Genomic DNA, 14,199 nt, shown 5'->3' on the forward strand with positions numbered 1-14,199 from the left:
AAGACATCGTTAATATCGAAGAGTGGACGGTCGGCATGAAGGAGGAGGTCAGGCGAGCTACAAAGTCGATCGAGACACACGATGACATCCCGAGCGTCGACAGGAAGCTGGCGCACTTGATCGAGGCAAAGACATCGATCAAGGAGTCGTGGAAGAAGCAGAAGTAGAACAAGGAGCTGCGGAAGAAGGTGATTGAACTGTACCGCGCGATTGCGAGGCACAGCGCGTTGCTCTGCAGACAGCAGTGGGACGAGCTGTGCAACCACATAGATGGTAGCTTGCATCAGGGTAAGGCCTGGTCATTGATGCGCCATTTATTGGACGAGACCAAGACCAAGTCGTTCCAGCAGAATAGCATGGCTCGAGTCATGCACGAGGCCGAAAAGAGCCTCGGCAGGGACGAGCTGATTAAGAGGCTAAGTGCCAAGTATCTACCTGAAACGCAGGCCGAGCAACACCCGGCGTACGCAGGGGTCTCGAACGAGAAACTAGATCGCGACATCACGACGGGCGAGGTTGAAACCACTCTGTGGGAGCTGAACACCAGGTGAGCGTGGGGACCAGATGGGGTTTCGAAAAAGGCTCTGCGAAATTTAGATGACCTGTCAATCGAGGCGCTTACGAGATACTACAACGTGTGCTGGCGGAGTGGCACGCTACCGATGCAATGGAAGAATGCGAAGACGGTATTGATCCCGAAAACGTGCAGGCCACCAGGCATCGAGAACTTGCGCCAAATCTCGCTGACTTCGTGCGTGGGTAAGGTCCTCGAGCACGTGTTGGTGAATCGCTGGCAAGATTACCTAGAGCAAGAGGGGCTGTATCCTGACTCGATGATCGGGTTCCCGAGGTGCCTGAGCACCCAAGACGCGATGATACAACTGAAACAAGAGATAATCGAGAACGAGACGAGAGACAACACGGTGATCCTGGGATTGGACCTGCAAAGCGCCTTTGATCGGGTCCAGCACTCGACTATCCTGGCGCAGGTGACGAAGCTCAACATGACCGAGAGAAGTTATGAATATATCAAGAACTTCCTCTCGGGGCGAAGTATCGAGCTGCACTCAGGGGAGATCGAGCCACCAGAACGAAATATTGGCAGCGTAGGCACGCCCCAGGGGTCTGTTATCTCACCGCTGCGGTTTAACATCGTCATGATCCGGGTCACCGAAGCGGTGGCGGGCGTCAAGGGCGTCCGGCATACTATCTATGATATTACGCTGTGGACGACCGGCGGCATGGACGCCAGCATTGAGAGTAGGTTGCAGAGAGCAGTCTCGGCTATCAAAGAGCGGCTTGACGGGACGGGCCTGCAGTGCTCGCCATCCAAGTCAGAGCTCCTGGTGTACTCGCCTCGCAAGGCCGGGCGACCTCGGTTGCCCCCGGGGGAGTGCGATCGCCTGGTTCTGATCACCAAGACCGGTCAGAGATGTCCCGAGGTTCCTGAGATCGAGGTGCTGGGCATTCTGATCAGCGGCAACGACAGCAAGGATACTCTGATGAATAAGTTGACGATCAAGACAGCAAGTACCGTGCGGCTGATCCAGCACGTGTCGTCCAAGCAGGCGGGCATGCGTGAGGAAGGGCTCGCGAGGCTGGTGCAATCCTTCACTGTCAGTCACATAGCGTACACGGCGGCATACCACATGTGGTCGCAGACGGACAAGAACAAGATTGACACCATGATCAGAAGCTTGTACAAACGAGCGTTGGGGTTGAAGGAGTCCACGAACACCGAGCGACTGATGCAGTTGGGCGTTCACAACACTGTGGGCGAGCTCGTCGAGGCGCTGCTGGCGGCACAGCGAGAGAGACTGGCGGGACCAAGACGGGCCGGGCCATACTCGAGACCTTGGGGTACGGCTATCAGGCCACGGCGAGACAGCTTCCCGAGCTCTGTGATAAAGTTCGAGAAAAAATGCGGGTGAGTCCCATCCCGAAGAACGTACTATTATGAGCAATATGAAAGGAAACACGGGAACGCGTAGAAAACACCCTCAGACCCAGCTAGGAGTGAAACGCGGCGGTCGCCGTCGGAAACAAAGTGGAAAGAGGGACGCTGTTCTAACATTCATTCATTCATTCATTCATTCATTCATTCATTCATTCATTCATTCATTCATTCATTCATTCAACTTTATTCACTTTTGTTTTACATAGTTTTTTTCTCTGGTCTGCCTAAGCACCGAATGCTTGTTGGCTTTCCAGGCAGTTGGTGTAAACATACACAAAAGAGAATAAGCACACTCTCAAGTTTGAACATGACAAATACTTCTCAGCCAAAAATCACATAGCAGAATTATGCATTGAAACACAATATAAACAGCAAAAACGTACTTGTGGACAGCACAAATGTATTCCACTCTTCACCCATATGAGTTTCCTGAGACACAATATTGGCGCATTTTCTTAAACATTTTCCTCCGTGTTTTTAAATTATACAAATCGTTTCGGAGAGCATTGAAGAATCCTGGCACGTAATGTTTCCGCATTTTTTCCCCATAGTTTGGGAACACTCGCGGCTTCACGAACCTTTCTGTTTTTCTTAGTGTTCTACTTTTCCTAACCGGAACTTTGAACTGGTTGCAGAAGTAATATCGAGTTAGTACCTCATACCGAAAAAGCTGGGGCACCTGAAGTATACCTAAATAAGAATACTTGTCCTCTATTTTTGCATCTTGTAACTTTGTTCCATAGGCAATACTGTTTGCTATTCTGTTAATTACTCGGTTTATACATTGTTGTTTATGATCTGAGCAGGAACCATACAGGGTAATTCCATAATTCAAAATTCCTTCCGCCAGTGATTTATATATGGTTTGTCTTAATTTCAATGGGGCCTTCCCTCTTAAGTTTTGAATCATAGCTGCTACACCCCTTAATTTCTTGCATACAAACAGCATATGTTTATTCCACGTCAAGTGTTGGTCAACGAAAAGGCCTAAATATTTTTCTTCGGGTTCTAATTCAAGGGGCCTACATTTAGAAGAGCTGCACTGTGACGTATGCAAATATACAGGCCTATGGAGACAAACAGCTTTGTGTGGGTTCCTGAAGCATACCAATTTTGTTTTCTGTAGATTTACAAAAATTGAATTTTGTATGAACCAATCCATGACTTTGTGAATGTCATTTTGAAACGTGTCTGTTTAGCAAGAGGAGTCGGTGATTTTCAGAGCCAGAGCAGTGTCATCTGCATACTGGAACACGTTCGACTTCAGTGGAAGTAAGCTAAGATCGGTAACGTATATATTGAAGAGTATGGGCCCTAGCGTGCTGCCCTGAGGCACTCCACATTGTATTTCCTTAAGTTCGCTGTATTCCCCATGGAGTTTTACGCATTGAAATCGTTGTGAGAAATAACTCGTAAAGAACTTAAGAAATTGCCCACGAAACCCCAAAGAGCTAAGTTTTTGTAACATCAATTTATGGTTTACTGTATCGAATGCTTTCGATAGGTCTAAAAATAACACTAAAATGGCTTCGTTATTTTCAATACAGGCGTTAACGAGGTCCGAAAATTCTTCTAAGAGTAAAATACTGTTTCTGTGTTTTGTGAAACCAAACTGTACAGGGTTATTTAAGTTGTACTTTTCGCAGAAGGATTGCATTACAGACGCTATATGCTTCTCCACTACATGAGACAACACTGATAATATTGCAATCGGTCTGTAGTTACCGAGCTCGCCTTTTTTTCCGTGCTTGTAAATCGGCCTCACAATGGAAACTTTCATTTCTTTGGGTATGTTTGCCGTTTAAAATATTCCATTAAGAATCTTTAAAAGCACATGTTTTATTCTGCTGTATTCTGATGATGTGTTGGCCAAGTGGCGTGCGTATGTGCCAAAACGTCACCACCATGCCGTCGAGGTTGCGCAATCTGTGGCCACAGTTGCCTGCACCTCTTGCTCCACAGGAGCCACGCCCACTGTACACCACATGTTGTGGGACTGTCCCCGCCTTCAAGCGCTCCGTTTACAGTATCTTCCGCCCGGCGTCCAGCGGCTTGTGGAATGGACAACCCCGCTGCAACCCGCCACTGCAAGGCAGACGCTGCTTTCTCTGTGGGATTTCGCGCGCTCTTCAGGCGTCGACCGCAGAATGTAACATTTAAACTCTCCCCCCCCCCACCTTCCTTTCTTCCCCATGCTGACCGACGCGTCTACCTTCTGAAATAAAGTTTTGTTATGTTAGGTTATTCTGCTGTAGTGACACAACAAGTCTCTTAGTCTAATGTTGTCAAATCCGGGCGGTTTAAACGGTTTCATTCCGCGGATGATGTTCCAAAGCTCTGCTTCGGTAATCATCTGTTCCCATTCCCGCCCTGCGTCTTATCGGCTGTCGCACGGTACCATAGTATCGGCGAAATGATGCAAGCTGCTGCTTTGTAGGAAGGCTAGAGTGGTGGGAGTGCCAACAGTTAATGAAACAGCGCCTTCCTTTCCCCCTTGGTTTTTCACAGCGCCATCCGCGTATCGCTCCGAGTCTGTTTCGAGGCTGTCTGCCGCGCGTTCCTGTGTTCCCTTTCATATTGCTCATAATAGTACATCCAGAGCCCAACCGGGAGCGGAGGCGACCCGGGGCCAAGTGCCTCATCAAGCAGTACAGCGGTGACCCGAGAACGAGATACGTGGATGCAGCAGACTACGGAAAGGGCAGATACGCAGTGATTACTATCAATGAGAGAACGAGGGAAGTATCCACGTCAGCGAGTACGCGGTGTGTGAATGCAACCGAAGCAGAGGAGATCGCCATCACCCTAGCAATGGCCGAGACGTGGTGTGACACCGTCCAAAGCGATTCGCTAAAAGCCGTCGGCAACCTAGCGAACGGTCGGATCAGTGACAATGCAGCCAAGATAATCTAAGGAGTGGTTGCACAGGAAGAAAGAAGAGAGGAAGTCAGGTGGATCCCTGCGCACGCTGGGGAATGATCTCCAACACCCAACCACAACGAGACGGCCCACAGGGAGGTGCGCGCATTACTCACCGCACTACCAATGTGGAGAGTCGTCCTGATTGCGAATGATGGTCGGAGACCAAGGACCGAGCGAGAGGCTATGGCGAAACACTCAAGAACATGCGGCTTTCGAGACAGGCGTACCCGCCGCCACATCGGTCGCTGGGTCGCGAGGAAGCGGTGTGGCTAAGAAGACTCCACACAGCGTCGGTCACATCACCGGTAGCGTTACATTGGATGTTCCCGGACGAATACCCCGAGGCCCTGTGCAGTGTGTGCAAGAAGGGACCGGCCAACCGGCGGCACGTTATGTGGGACTGCGCCACCGAACCGGACAGTGCCAGTTTTGAGATGTATCCAGCGAAACTTCAAGAAGCCATCGAGTCAGTCAGCAAGATGGATCAAGAATGGGCTACCCAGCAGATCTTCACCGCGCTTGAAACGCACAGGCTCCGAAAGCAGCTAGTGCTCAGTAGGGCTGCGAAAGGAGATGCAACGTTAGGCCGCTTTGAGGTGGATCCGTAAATCGGCCCCCACCTACTGCAGGATCTTTGTCATTAACTCTTTTCCAGTCCAGTCCCACCATTCAGTCCGACGGTTTTCTTAACACAATCAGAACGCCAACTCGTGTCACAATGTTTTCTTCATCCATCCTCGACCTGATCATTACGAATCTTGACACAGTTGTTTCAGATACTGGGACAATCACATCTGACATAAGCGATCGTTGCCCAGTTTTTATATTGTATTGCTCCGAAAACAGACAGATATCACGGGGTGAAAAACCAATCTCTGTGCAATACATAAGCCAGGACGCTTTAGAACTTTTCGAACAAAGAATCCCTCTAATTGACCTGTCCTGCGTATTAAACGGAACAAATGTTCACATCGCATACCGCAAGTTTGTTCAGTCTTTTGTTGAAATATATGCGTCACATTTTCCTTTCAAGTCGTTCCAACGTACTAAAAAGATAAAGAAGACATGGGTCACCAAAACACATCTAGCTTTTATAAAAAAGAGAGAAAAAAAAGAAAAAAAAGAGAAATCTCTTGTATGCTGAGCACGAGGTCGCGGGTTCGATTCCCGGCCGCGGCGGCCGCTTTTCTGATGGAGGCGAAAAGCAAAAACGCCCGTGCGTACAAGATTTCGGCGCACGTTAAAGATCCCCAGGTAGTCAAAATTAATCCGGAGCCCTCCACTACGGCGCGCCTCATCGCCTGCGTTGCGTCGGCGCGTTAAACCCCACAATCAATCAAATCAAGAAATCTCTTGTATCGTCGGTTACTTATTTCGAGATTGCCAGGAAAATTTTGAAGAATTTAAAAGAACAAGAAATGCGCCGAATTCAGTTCTCAAACGTGCAAAGTAAGAGAATTATCAACAGCTGTTTGCTGACATTAACCCAAGACAACCGGATGTGACTTCGAAATTACTAAATCATGTCTTAGGTCGACTTAATAAAAAGCGGAGTCCTGAGAGCATAACGCACAATAATCTTGAAATTACTGGCGAGGTCTTTGCTCACCACTTCAATGAGTATTTCGTAAATATCGTTCCTCCTGTTAATGACGTTGTAGCTATAAATAATCCCATCATTGAGTCCCCTGAAAGCTTCTTTCTTACGCCTACAGATCAACAAGAAATTTATTCAGCATTTATGAACCTTTCTAACTCCAAAGCCCTAGACACCGATAATGTACAGATCAAACCCATAAAACATGTCATAGAAATTGTCGCCCCAGTACTCGCGCATATTTACAATTTATCATTTGAAATTAGCACATTTCCTGATGATATAAAGAAAAGTAGGGTCTCTGTGTTATACAAAAATGGGGATAGGAATAACACATCAAATTATCGACCAATATCAGTCGTCTCGGTTTTCTCTAAAGGAATACACAAATTACTGCTTTGAAGAATAACAAGCTTCTTCGACAGAGTAAACATCTTATCCGACGCACTGTTCGTTTTCCGGAAAAACCAAGTCCACAGAGAAAGCTTTATTGACAATTAGGGAAACCATTTTACAAAATATTGAAAACAAGTGTTACACTCTAGGTCTTTTCATAGATTTTACCAACGCTTTGATTGCCTCGATCATAACATTCTACTAAATAAACTTATGCCTAATGGTATTCGTGGGAATCCGTTGCCGTTACTCTGATCATATTTAACACGAATAGACAACAATGTGTATGTATCGATGGTCATAGTTCACCCTTTTTACTCATAAGAAGTGGTGTGCCGCAGGGTAGTGTATTAGGGCTCCTGCTTTTTTATGCATTTATTAAAGACATAACACAAATCGACACAGAAGCACAATTTATAATGTATGCTGATGATTCCACGATACTGCTGTCTCGTGAATGCGTAGACAATTTCGTTTTAAAATGTAACAGCAATCTTGAGAGGTTGAACTTTTGGTGCAAGTCAAACATAATCAACATAAACCCAGTCAAAACAAAAGTAGTTATTTTCCGAGCAAAACAAAAACCAGTTAAATGAGCCATGAAGACAAAATACAAGTTGGGTTTTATTAAAAAGACGGCTTAGTCCCGATAACAATGATACCAATATCATCGCAATCTTCGAACAAATAACGGAGATATTAAAGAAAACGTGTGAAGCAGTCGCGACGGCCTAGCCAATTTCCCGCAACTTTTCTATGACGTCACTGAACCTTGTTTGTGCGATTGGCGGCCGCCTAACTGACCTGTCGCGACGACACATGACTGGACGTCTGTAATGGGGCCTCTAGTTAGCATCACTTGAATGGTAACGTGCAGTTAACGCACTGAAGATTATGTTTTATTGTTGGCCCGTATGACGTCATTCTTGCTGATAACACGTCACTGTGGCGCAAAATTTGAAAGTTTTTAAATACTTCTTGCTTTTTTTTTTGTTAAAAAACATCTTTTGTGCTGTAATGGAGCTGAGTGAGATACTGAATCCTAGTTCTTTAAAATTAAACGAAGTTGTATTTTCTTTTCATGGCTCCTTTAATCTAAACTATGTATTTCAATATTCTTACAGGGTGATATGCACAACACCGGATAGCTACGATGGATGTGCTCTTGGCGTTCTTCGCTGGCCTACCACCTGTTCATGTCTGCACCCTTGGAGGTGGAGCTGGCTACTTGTCTCTGTTAGTGATTCGTGCTGCCAGCTTTCAGCATGTGCGGTGGTCCTGCTGGGCCCCGCTGTTCCCCTGGTTCAAGGTGTCGGGACGGTGTCTGCACGTTCGGAGAACCCGTTATCGAAACGAAGATCTGAAGATCTGCAGGAATCGGGTATTTCAACTCGGGACCAACGATTCCAAGGCTCACCGTGGTTCGTCTCGCATCCTCTGTAGATGGTGCTCTGGAACTACGCAACTTTGGCCTCATGAAGAATGGGACATTAACTCGTGTGCTTTTTTTTTCGACTCACTCTTAGGACTTCGATGTGGGACTGTGGGACTGTGGGACTTTGATGTGGGACTTTGATGTCGGACTTTGATGTGGGTCATCGTGACTCTGCCTTGTTGTTACTGGACGGTTCGCTCTGGGACTTGTTTCCCCTGGGGTCGGATGTGGGACTTGGATAGGGGTCGTGGGGACTATGTCTTGTTTTCTCGGTCCTTCGCTGTAGGACTTTTTTCACTCCTGGGACTTCCATGTGGGACTCTGGTGGGGGTCGTCGGGACTGTGACTTGTTGTTTTCGAGTTGTTCGTTTTGGGACTTAAATATACAATTGAAATTGTGAATGACATTAAAATCCTTGGAGTAACCTTTTCAGAATGCCTAAGCTGGGATAGCCATATCAATGACGTTTCCAAAATGTTTTCTTCAGCAACTGGAGCATTGGTCCGCACCCAAATGCTCCTCCCCAGAAAAGTAAAAATAAAGCTATATTACGCATTGTTTGAGGCCCACCTCAACTACTGAAGCTTAGTCTGGGCAACCACAACAAAAACTAACATCCTGAAAATTCAAACACTCCAGAAACAATTTATACGTCTAGTTTCAGGTACACATTGGGGCTCGTCGATTTACCGTCTCGGACTCACCCCGGATAGCCCGCGGGTAGTCCGAGGATTCCCCGAAGCCATAGGGATACATGGGAAAATTGAATGCCGGACTGCTTCTCGGGAAGTCCGCGGTGAGTCCTAGACTGTAAATCGAAGAACCCCACTATTTATCTACAACCAGAGGCATATGCAACTCATTTAACATTATATTCTTCGAGCATATGTACGATTTTTGCATCTTGCGTTCTTTTTATTTTTCTTGCACTGCGTCAAAACAATTTTAAATGTTCACAGCGAAGCTAGAAGGTTCAAATCATATAGTAAACACCTACAACACTGACACCTGGCACATCCTTCGTTTTCATACTCACTACAAATTTCCATCTTTGCAGCACAATCTTCCTGTCATTTTAAATAAATATCAACAGCTGCAAAATTGTTCATTGAAAGAATGTCGAGATCATTTTTTGCGGTTAGTACTTATCATGGTAGTTGAATGATATATTTGTTCAGTTTTATTATTGTTTTTAATGTCTCGGTTTTTTGTAGTTTTATATTTTTGGTGCTAAAATTTGAACTATTCTCCGCTATGATTCGTAATTACGCTCCTGTATATCTACCTAGTCCTTAGTTTCTGGCTCATGTATTAAATATTCAATAAAATCGCGTTATAGGGTGTGTAAATTCCTGATAATGTTTCTAATACTTTGTTACAGTATTGCCTGATGATATGTTAAAATTTATTGCACTTGCTTGCTTTACCTTCCGTATTCCTATATGAAGTGATAGTTATAGCATCGATTGTTTAGAAGCTACGCATTTCTGGTACCATAGTATTTTTTACGTCTAGCATTGTATGTCACGCCATGTGTTGGTTTGTGGGCCTCAGTCAAGCTGTGAATAGCAGCTTTCTGCCCAGGAATGCATCTAGATCTATCTAAAAAATAAAATGAATCGAATTGAATTGAAATTGAAGTGCACCACGGATATTTTGAGCTCGGCAGGGTGCTTACCTGCATACAAACCAGTTAGAGAGAGGGGAAGTAAAGGGGAGTGAAAAGATAGAGTAGAGAGTTAAAGAGATACAGATAGCGAAAAGAAAGAATAAAACATAAGGCCAAGTCAGTCCGGGCACATCAGTCATAAGGCAGCCCTGGCTACAGCTGCTTTGTAAGGCCGGTCGTCTCCAGGTGATGGATCCGTAAAAATTATAGCTTCGGGGTGGCCCTGGTGCCCACTCTCGAGGAGGAGGTCGGCATCCAGGTGCAGTCAGGCTAGCTCTGCGCACGTGGAGAAGGCGGGCAACGGCAGGCGGCAGCTCCGGTTGGCTCCCAGCTCAGGCACCACGCACGCAGCCGACGCCTCGCCCGTGCTGTGCTTGACGGAGCCGTGCGTGAAAAGATGAAGGTAGCCACTGAAGTCGTCCGGCAGTAGGGCGGCGGCGTCGTGGCGGGTGGCCTCGTGGCGGGGTCCGCTTGTTGTGGACTCCGGGCAGGATCGTGATGATCCGCAGGGCCTCCTCGTTGGCTGATGGTGGTGGTGCCAGGCATCACGATCCCACCTCGAAAACAGCCAGCAGCGCTACAATTCGTGATCTGGGCCGACCGAGGAGCCTCTGCAAGAGGGCAGCCCCGTCGCATGCAGTCAGCAGGCGCTGGATATGCCGCAGCCCTGTGTGCAAGGCCTGCATCTCGATAGGCCCGGTGCCCGCCACCGGGGACTCAGAGGGAAGGCCTTGAAGGCTGGCAACCATGTGAGCCTGCAGTCAATGAGCAACCCCATGTACTTAATGTTCAGCCGCAAGGAAAGAGCCTGTCCATGGAGTGGGATTGGCGGTGTTGCCCATTGAGCCCTGCAGCCTCCCGGGTGCAGCATCAGGGCCTGCGTTTTGGCCTGCGACAGCTGTAGGCCACGGCCCTCGAGAAAGGCTGCAACTGCTCCCAGAACCTGCTATAGGCCCGCCTTGATGACTTGCGCATGAACAAAGAAAATGTCAACATTATTCAATGGAGATGGTCAAAAATAATATTTGAAGGTTTCGGTAGCGTGAAAACAGAATGCAAACCAGTGTGACGTCAGGGTGGTAGTAGGAGCGGCGGCCAGAAACGGCGCATGATGTTTTCTTTTTTCCGCCGATTGCAAACGGATAAGGCTCTAGGCTACGTATAAACGGTTGTATTATGAAGCATATGCGCTAAACTAGGCAACCACAAATGCTGTTTCAACAAACTCACTTGAGTGCACCTTAAAGCAGCAGAAAACGCGGCAGCCGCCTAGGGTGTGGCCCAGTACTGTAGTGCGCAGTGTGACCATCGCAAGAACGCAAAAGGTGACAAGGCTAGAAAAACTCTTGATCATACGCCATCAACAAAGCGATTAGAGTGTGTTTTCCTGAGCGGCTGGTACCCACCGAAACACGTGAAAATCGGAACCGAGAGGTAGTCAATCGCTGGGAAAGATAAAGAGGGGGGAGAAGGAATGCTCACAGACTGGAATACGTGACGGGGCTAGAGGAGAGCGTCGTGGTGCCGTGTCTTCCGGGAAAGCAAGCCGCTGTGGGGAGGGCAGATCGATGGCCGGTTTTTCCGGTCAACGAGCCCTCCTCCCGCTGTGACCCGCTTACATTGGCCCTCAGGCGAGGAAAGCGCGCGCAGCTCGGCACGTTCCTCTCGCCATGCACGTGGGTGCGGCGCGGGCTTTGTTTCGCCTGAAATGGCATTTCGTTGGCATTTCGCCTGAAATGCCAACGAATAAGAAGAAACTTATCAGTGCACAGAATCGCAGGTATGGCGACACTTGTTACATGTGCCAGCACGCCATTAGGTCATAAAGGCGTTTATGCTGGTAGCAAAAAAATCCATGACGCCTCAGCTTTATTTTAGGATAAGATACTGAGTGTGACGCTCTCTACCAGTTGAACGTGACAGATATTCATGTGTGTCGGTGAGAGAATCCGACACGCTGGTGGACCGCTTATCGATTGTAAATACTTTCACATAGACATCCTCAATTTTAGTTCAAAGGAGGGTACACCGCACGCATTTCGGTTTATGATGTGTATGCCGGTGTTTGTTGGCATGACATTTATTTTCTTTTGAGCCGTTTCTGATTCTGTTGGTATACAGGGAAACCTATCCAATTAAGGATGAAAATTTAGGCTTCTCATAGGGCTGTCAGATCCAGGTGTTCATGAATATGACCTCACCCTGCGTTAAGGTGGCTCTTTTTTAATGCAAAGATAAAAGTGGTCTGAAAATGGCCAGCAGCGCAAGCAGAATAAAAGCAAAGACAACAAAATTAAGCATATTTGGGATTAAAAAAAATGACACCACCTTCCCGCGAGGGAACCTTGAGTTGATGCGAAGCATCTCGGAGATTCCGAAACGTTAAAGAGATTGGATATCCAAATAACGGAAAATGACGGAACTCCGGACGGCGCAGCATGACTCAACCGACGCAGCAACTGAGGGAGGGGCGCGCGGACCAGATTTATTATATAGAGCAGATGGAGTGTGGAGGAGGAGATGAGAGAGGAGTCTGTAATAAACCGAGGTCTGTAATAAACCGAGGCTGCAATCACTGGCTTGCCGTCCGAGAGGCCAATGTGACGATGACAGCCTCATGATGTTCAGAATTTTGCCCAGGGACAGAAATTTTGTAACAACCCAGGTCTGATCTGACCAGGACCGCCGTTTGTTCAATAATTGAGGGCGTGCAATGTGGGCTACGGCCTGGGCCCCTTCTCGTAATTGAAGGTTCTGTAAAAGTCGTAAAGCCATAGACTTGAGGAGTGACCCGCGTTTCCTGAAGTAGAATTAAAAAGGGTGAAATGTGAAGGGTGCGGTTTGAAAGTATGGAGCTGGTTTGAGTAAAACTACGGCAGTTCCACTGAAGTATTTTAAAGGAGTGCTTCATTGAGTCAGCGCGTTTCTTGGTGCAACCTTTCTAGGGGGCGGTTCGACCTCGTTGAGCAGTCCCGGTAGTTTACTGGTGATTAATTGCCGCATGGCCTTTGTTTCCGAGGCGTAACTGTCGGAAAGAGCACACGCGCACACGCCCACACGCACGCACACACGCGCACACGCACGCACGCACGCGCACACACGCGCACACGCGCTCACACACACACACACACACACACACACACACACACACACACACACGCGCGCACACACGCACACACGCACGCACACGCACACGCACACACGCGCACGCCCGCACACACACACACACACACACACACGCACGCACACGCACGCATGCACTCACGCACGCAAACACGCACGCACACGAGAGACACGCTCCACTCTTGTGCAGGTGGGCGTTAGGGTGCTTCCACCACGGCAATCCGTTTGGGGACGGAGCCCCCTTTGTCCTGGTGATGTTGCACCACCGGGAAGGCGTCTTGCATTCCTCTGTCGTAATATTCGTCGGGTGGCTTGTTAAAGACATCTCTAGCGTCGTCAGACACGCAACAAAAATGCCTGACAATGATGCGCAGGCACGCCGCCAAAGCTTGCAGTGCGGGGCGCCAAGCGATGCTATTGTCAGCACCGCCGCCGGCGGCGCTTGGGGGCCGCAAGGTTGCTGAAAGGGGCTTGGCCATTGCCAGCGCAGTTCACCGCGACGTCATCATGGACACACCGGGCCGTCGAACGTTGACGAGGGAAGGCAAGCGGCCGACGGCGGGCTTTGGTGCTCGACCGGAAAAAATGTCTAAGAAGGGTTTCACAACAGCCCTCACCAAACATAACATTTTTTGGGCAGTCTTTACTTTGCTATGTGGCCACCAGTGGCGTCCCGCAAGGCTCTGTTCTCGGGCCACGTCTCTTTTCAATCTTAATAAATGAGGTTTCACCAGTATTTAGATTGTAGTTTTCTCCTACATACCTATGATGTCAAAACATTACAATTTATTTCGAACACTGCAAGTTGTTCGGCTCTTCAGAGAGCAATCACGTCATTTTTGTACTGGTGCATGCAATAAACTTATTAAAAAGACATCTTAAAATATGGTCATGGCATACACACGAAATACTGTCAGCATCTTATTCTCGCATAACATTATTGGTGAAGTACTACCACGTGTGGTGGAGGTTAATGTCCTTTGTCAACTTTGACAGCAATCACCCCTTCTCCCGGCATATCCAGTTAATTACTCGTAGGGCCCTTCAATTCCTTGGCGTTGTGTGCCGCATATCAAGAGTTCAAGGAGCCGAAATGCCT

The 14,199-nt window shown here is 47.8% G+C and overlaps 1 protein-coding gene across 1 annotated transcript; it reads left to right on the top strand.

The window, feature by feature from the left end:
• The first annotated feature begins 356 nt into the window (after positions 1-356).
• Positions 357-10,881, top strand: LOC144156149 (uncharacterized). The gene is made up of 4 exons (XM_077687990.1): positions 357-547; positions 710-1,860; positions 4,548-4,669; positions 10,846-10,881. Exons 1-4 carry the CDS (start codon positions 357-359, stop codon positions 10,879-10,881), a joined length of 1,500 nt encoding a protein of 499 aa, XP_077544116.1.
• Positions 10,882-14,199: the final 3,318 nt, after the last annotated feature.

Source organism: Haemaphysalis longicornis, unplaced genomic scaffold (assembly GCF_048455015.1).
Source record: "Haemaphysalis longicornis isolate Haplotype H1 unplaced genomic scaffold, Haemaphysalis longicornis Haplotype H1 scaffold_1, whole genome shotgun sequence".
NCBI classification, from domain to species: Eukaryota; Metazoa; Arthropoda; class Arachnida; order Ixodida; family Ixodidae; genus Haemaphysalis; species Haemaphysalis longicornis.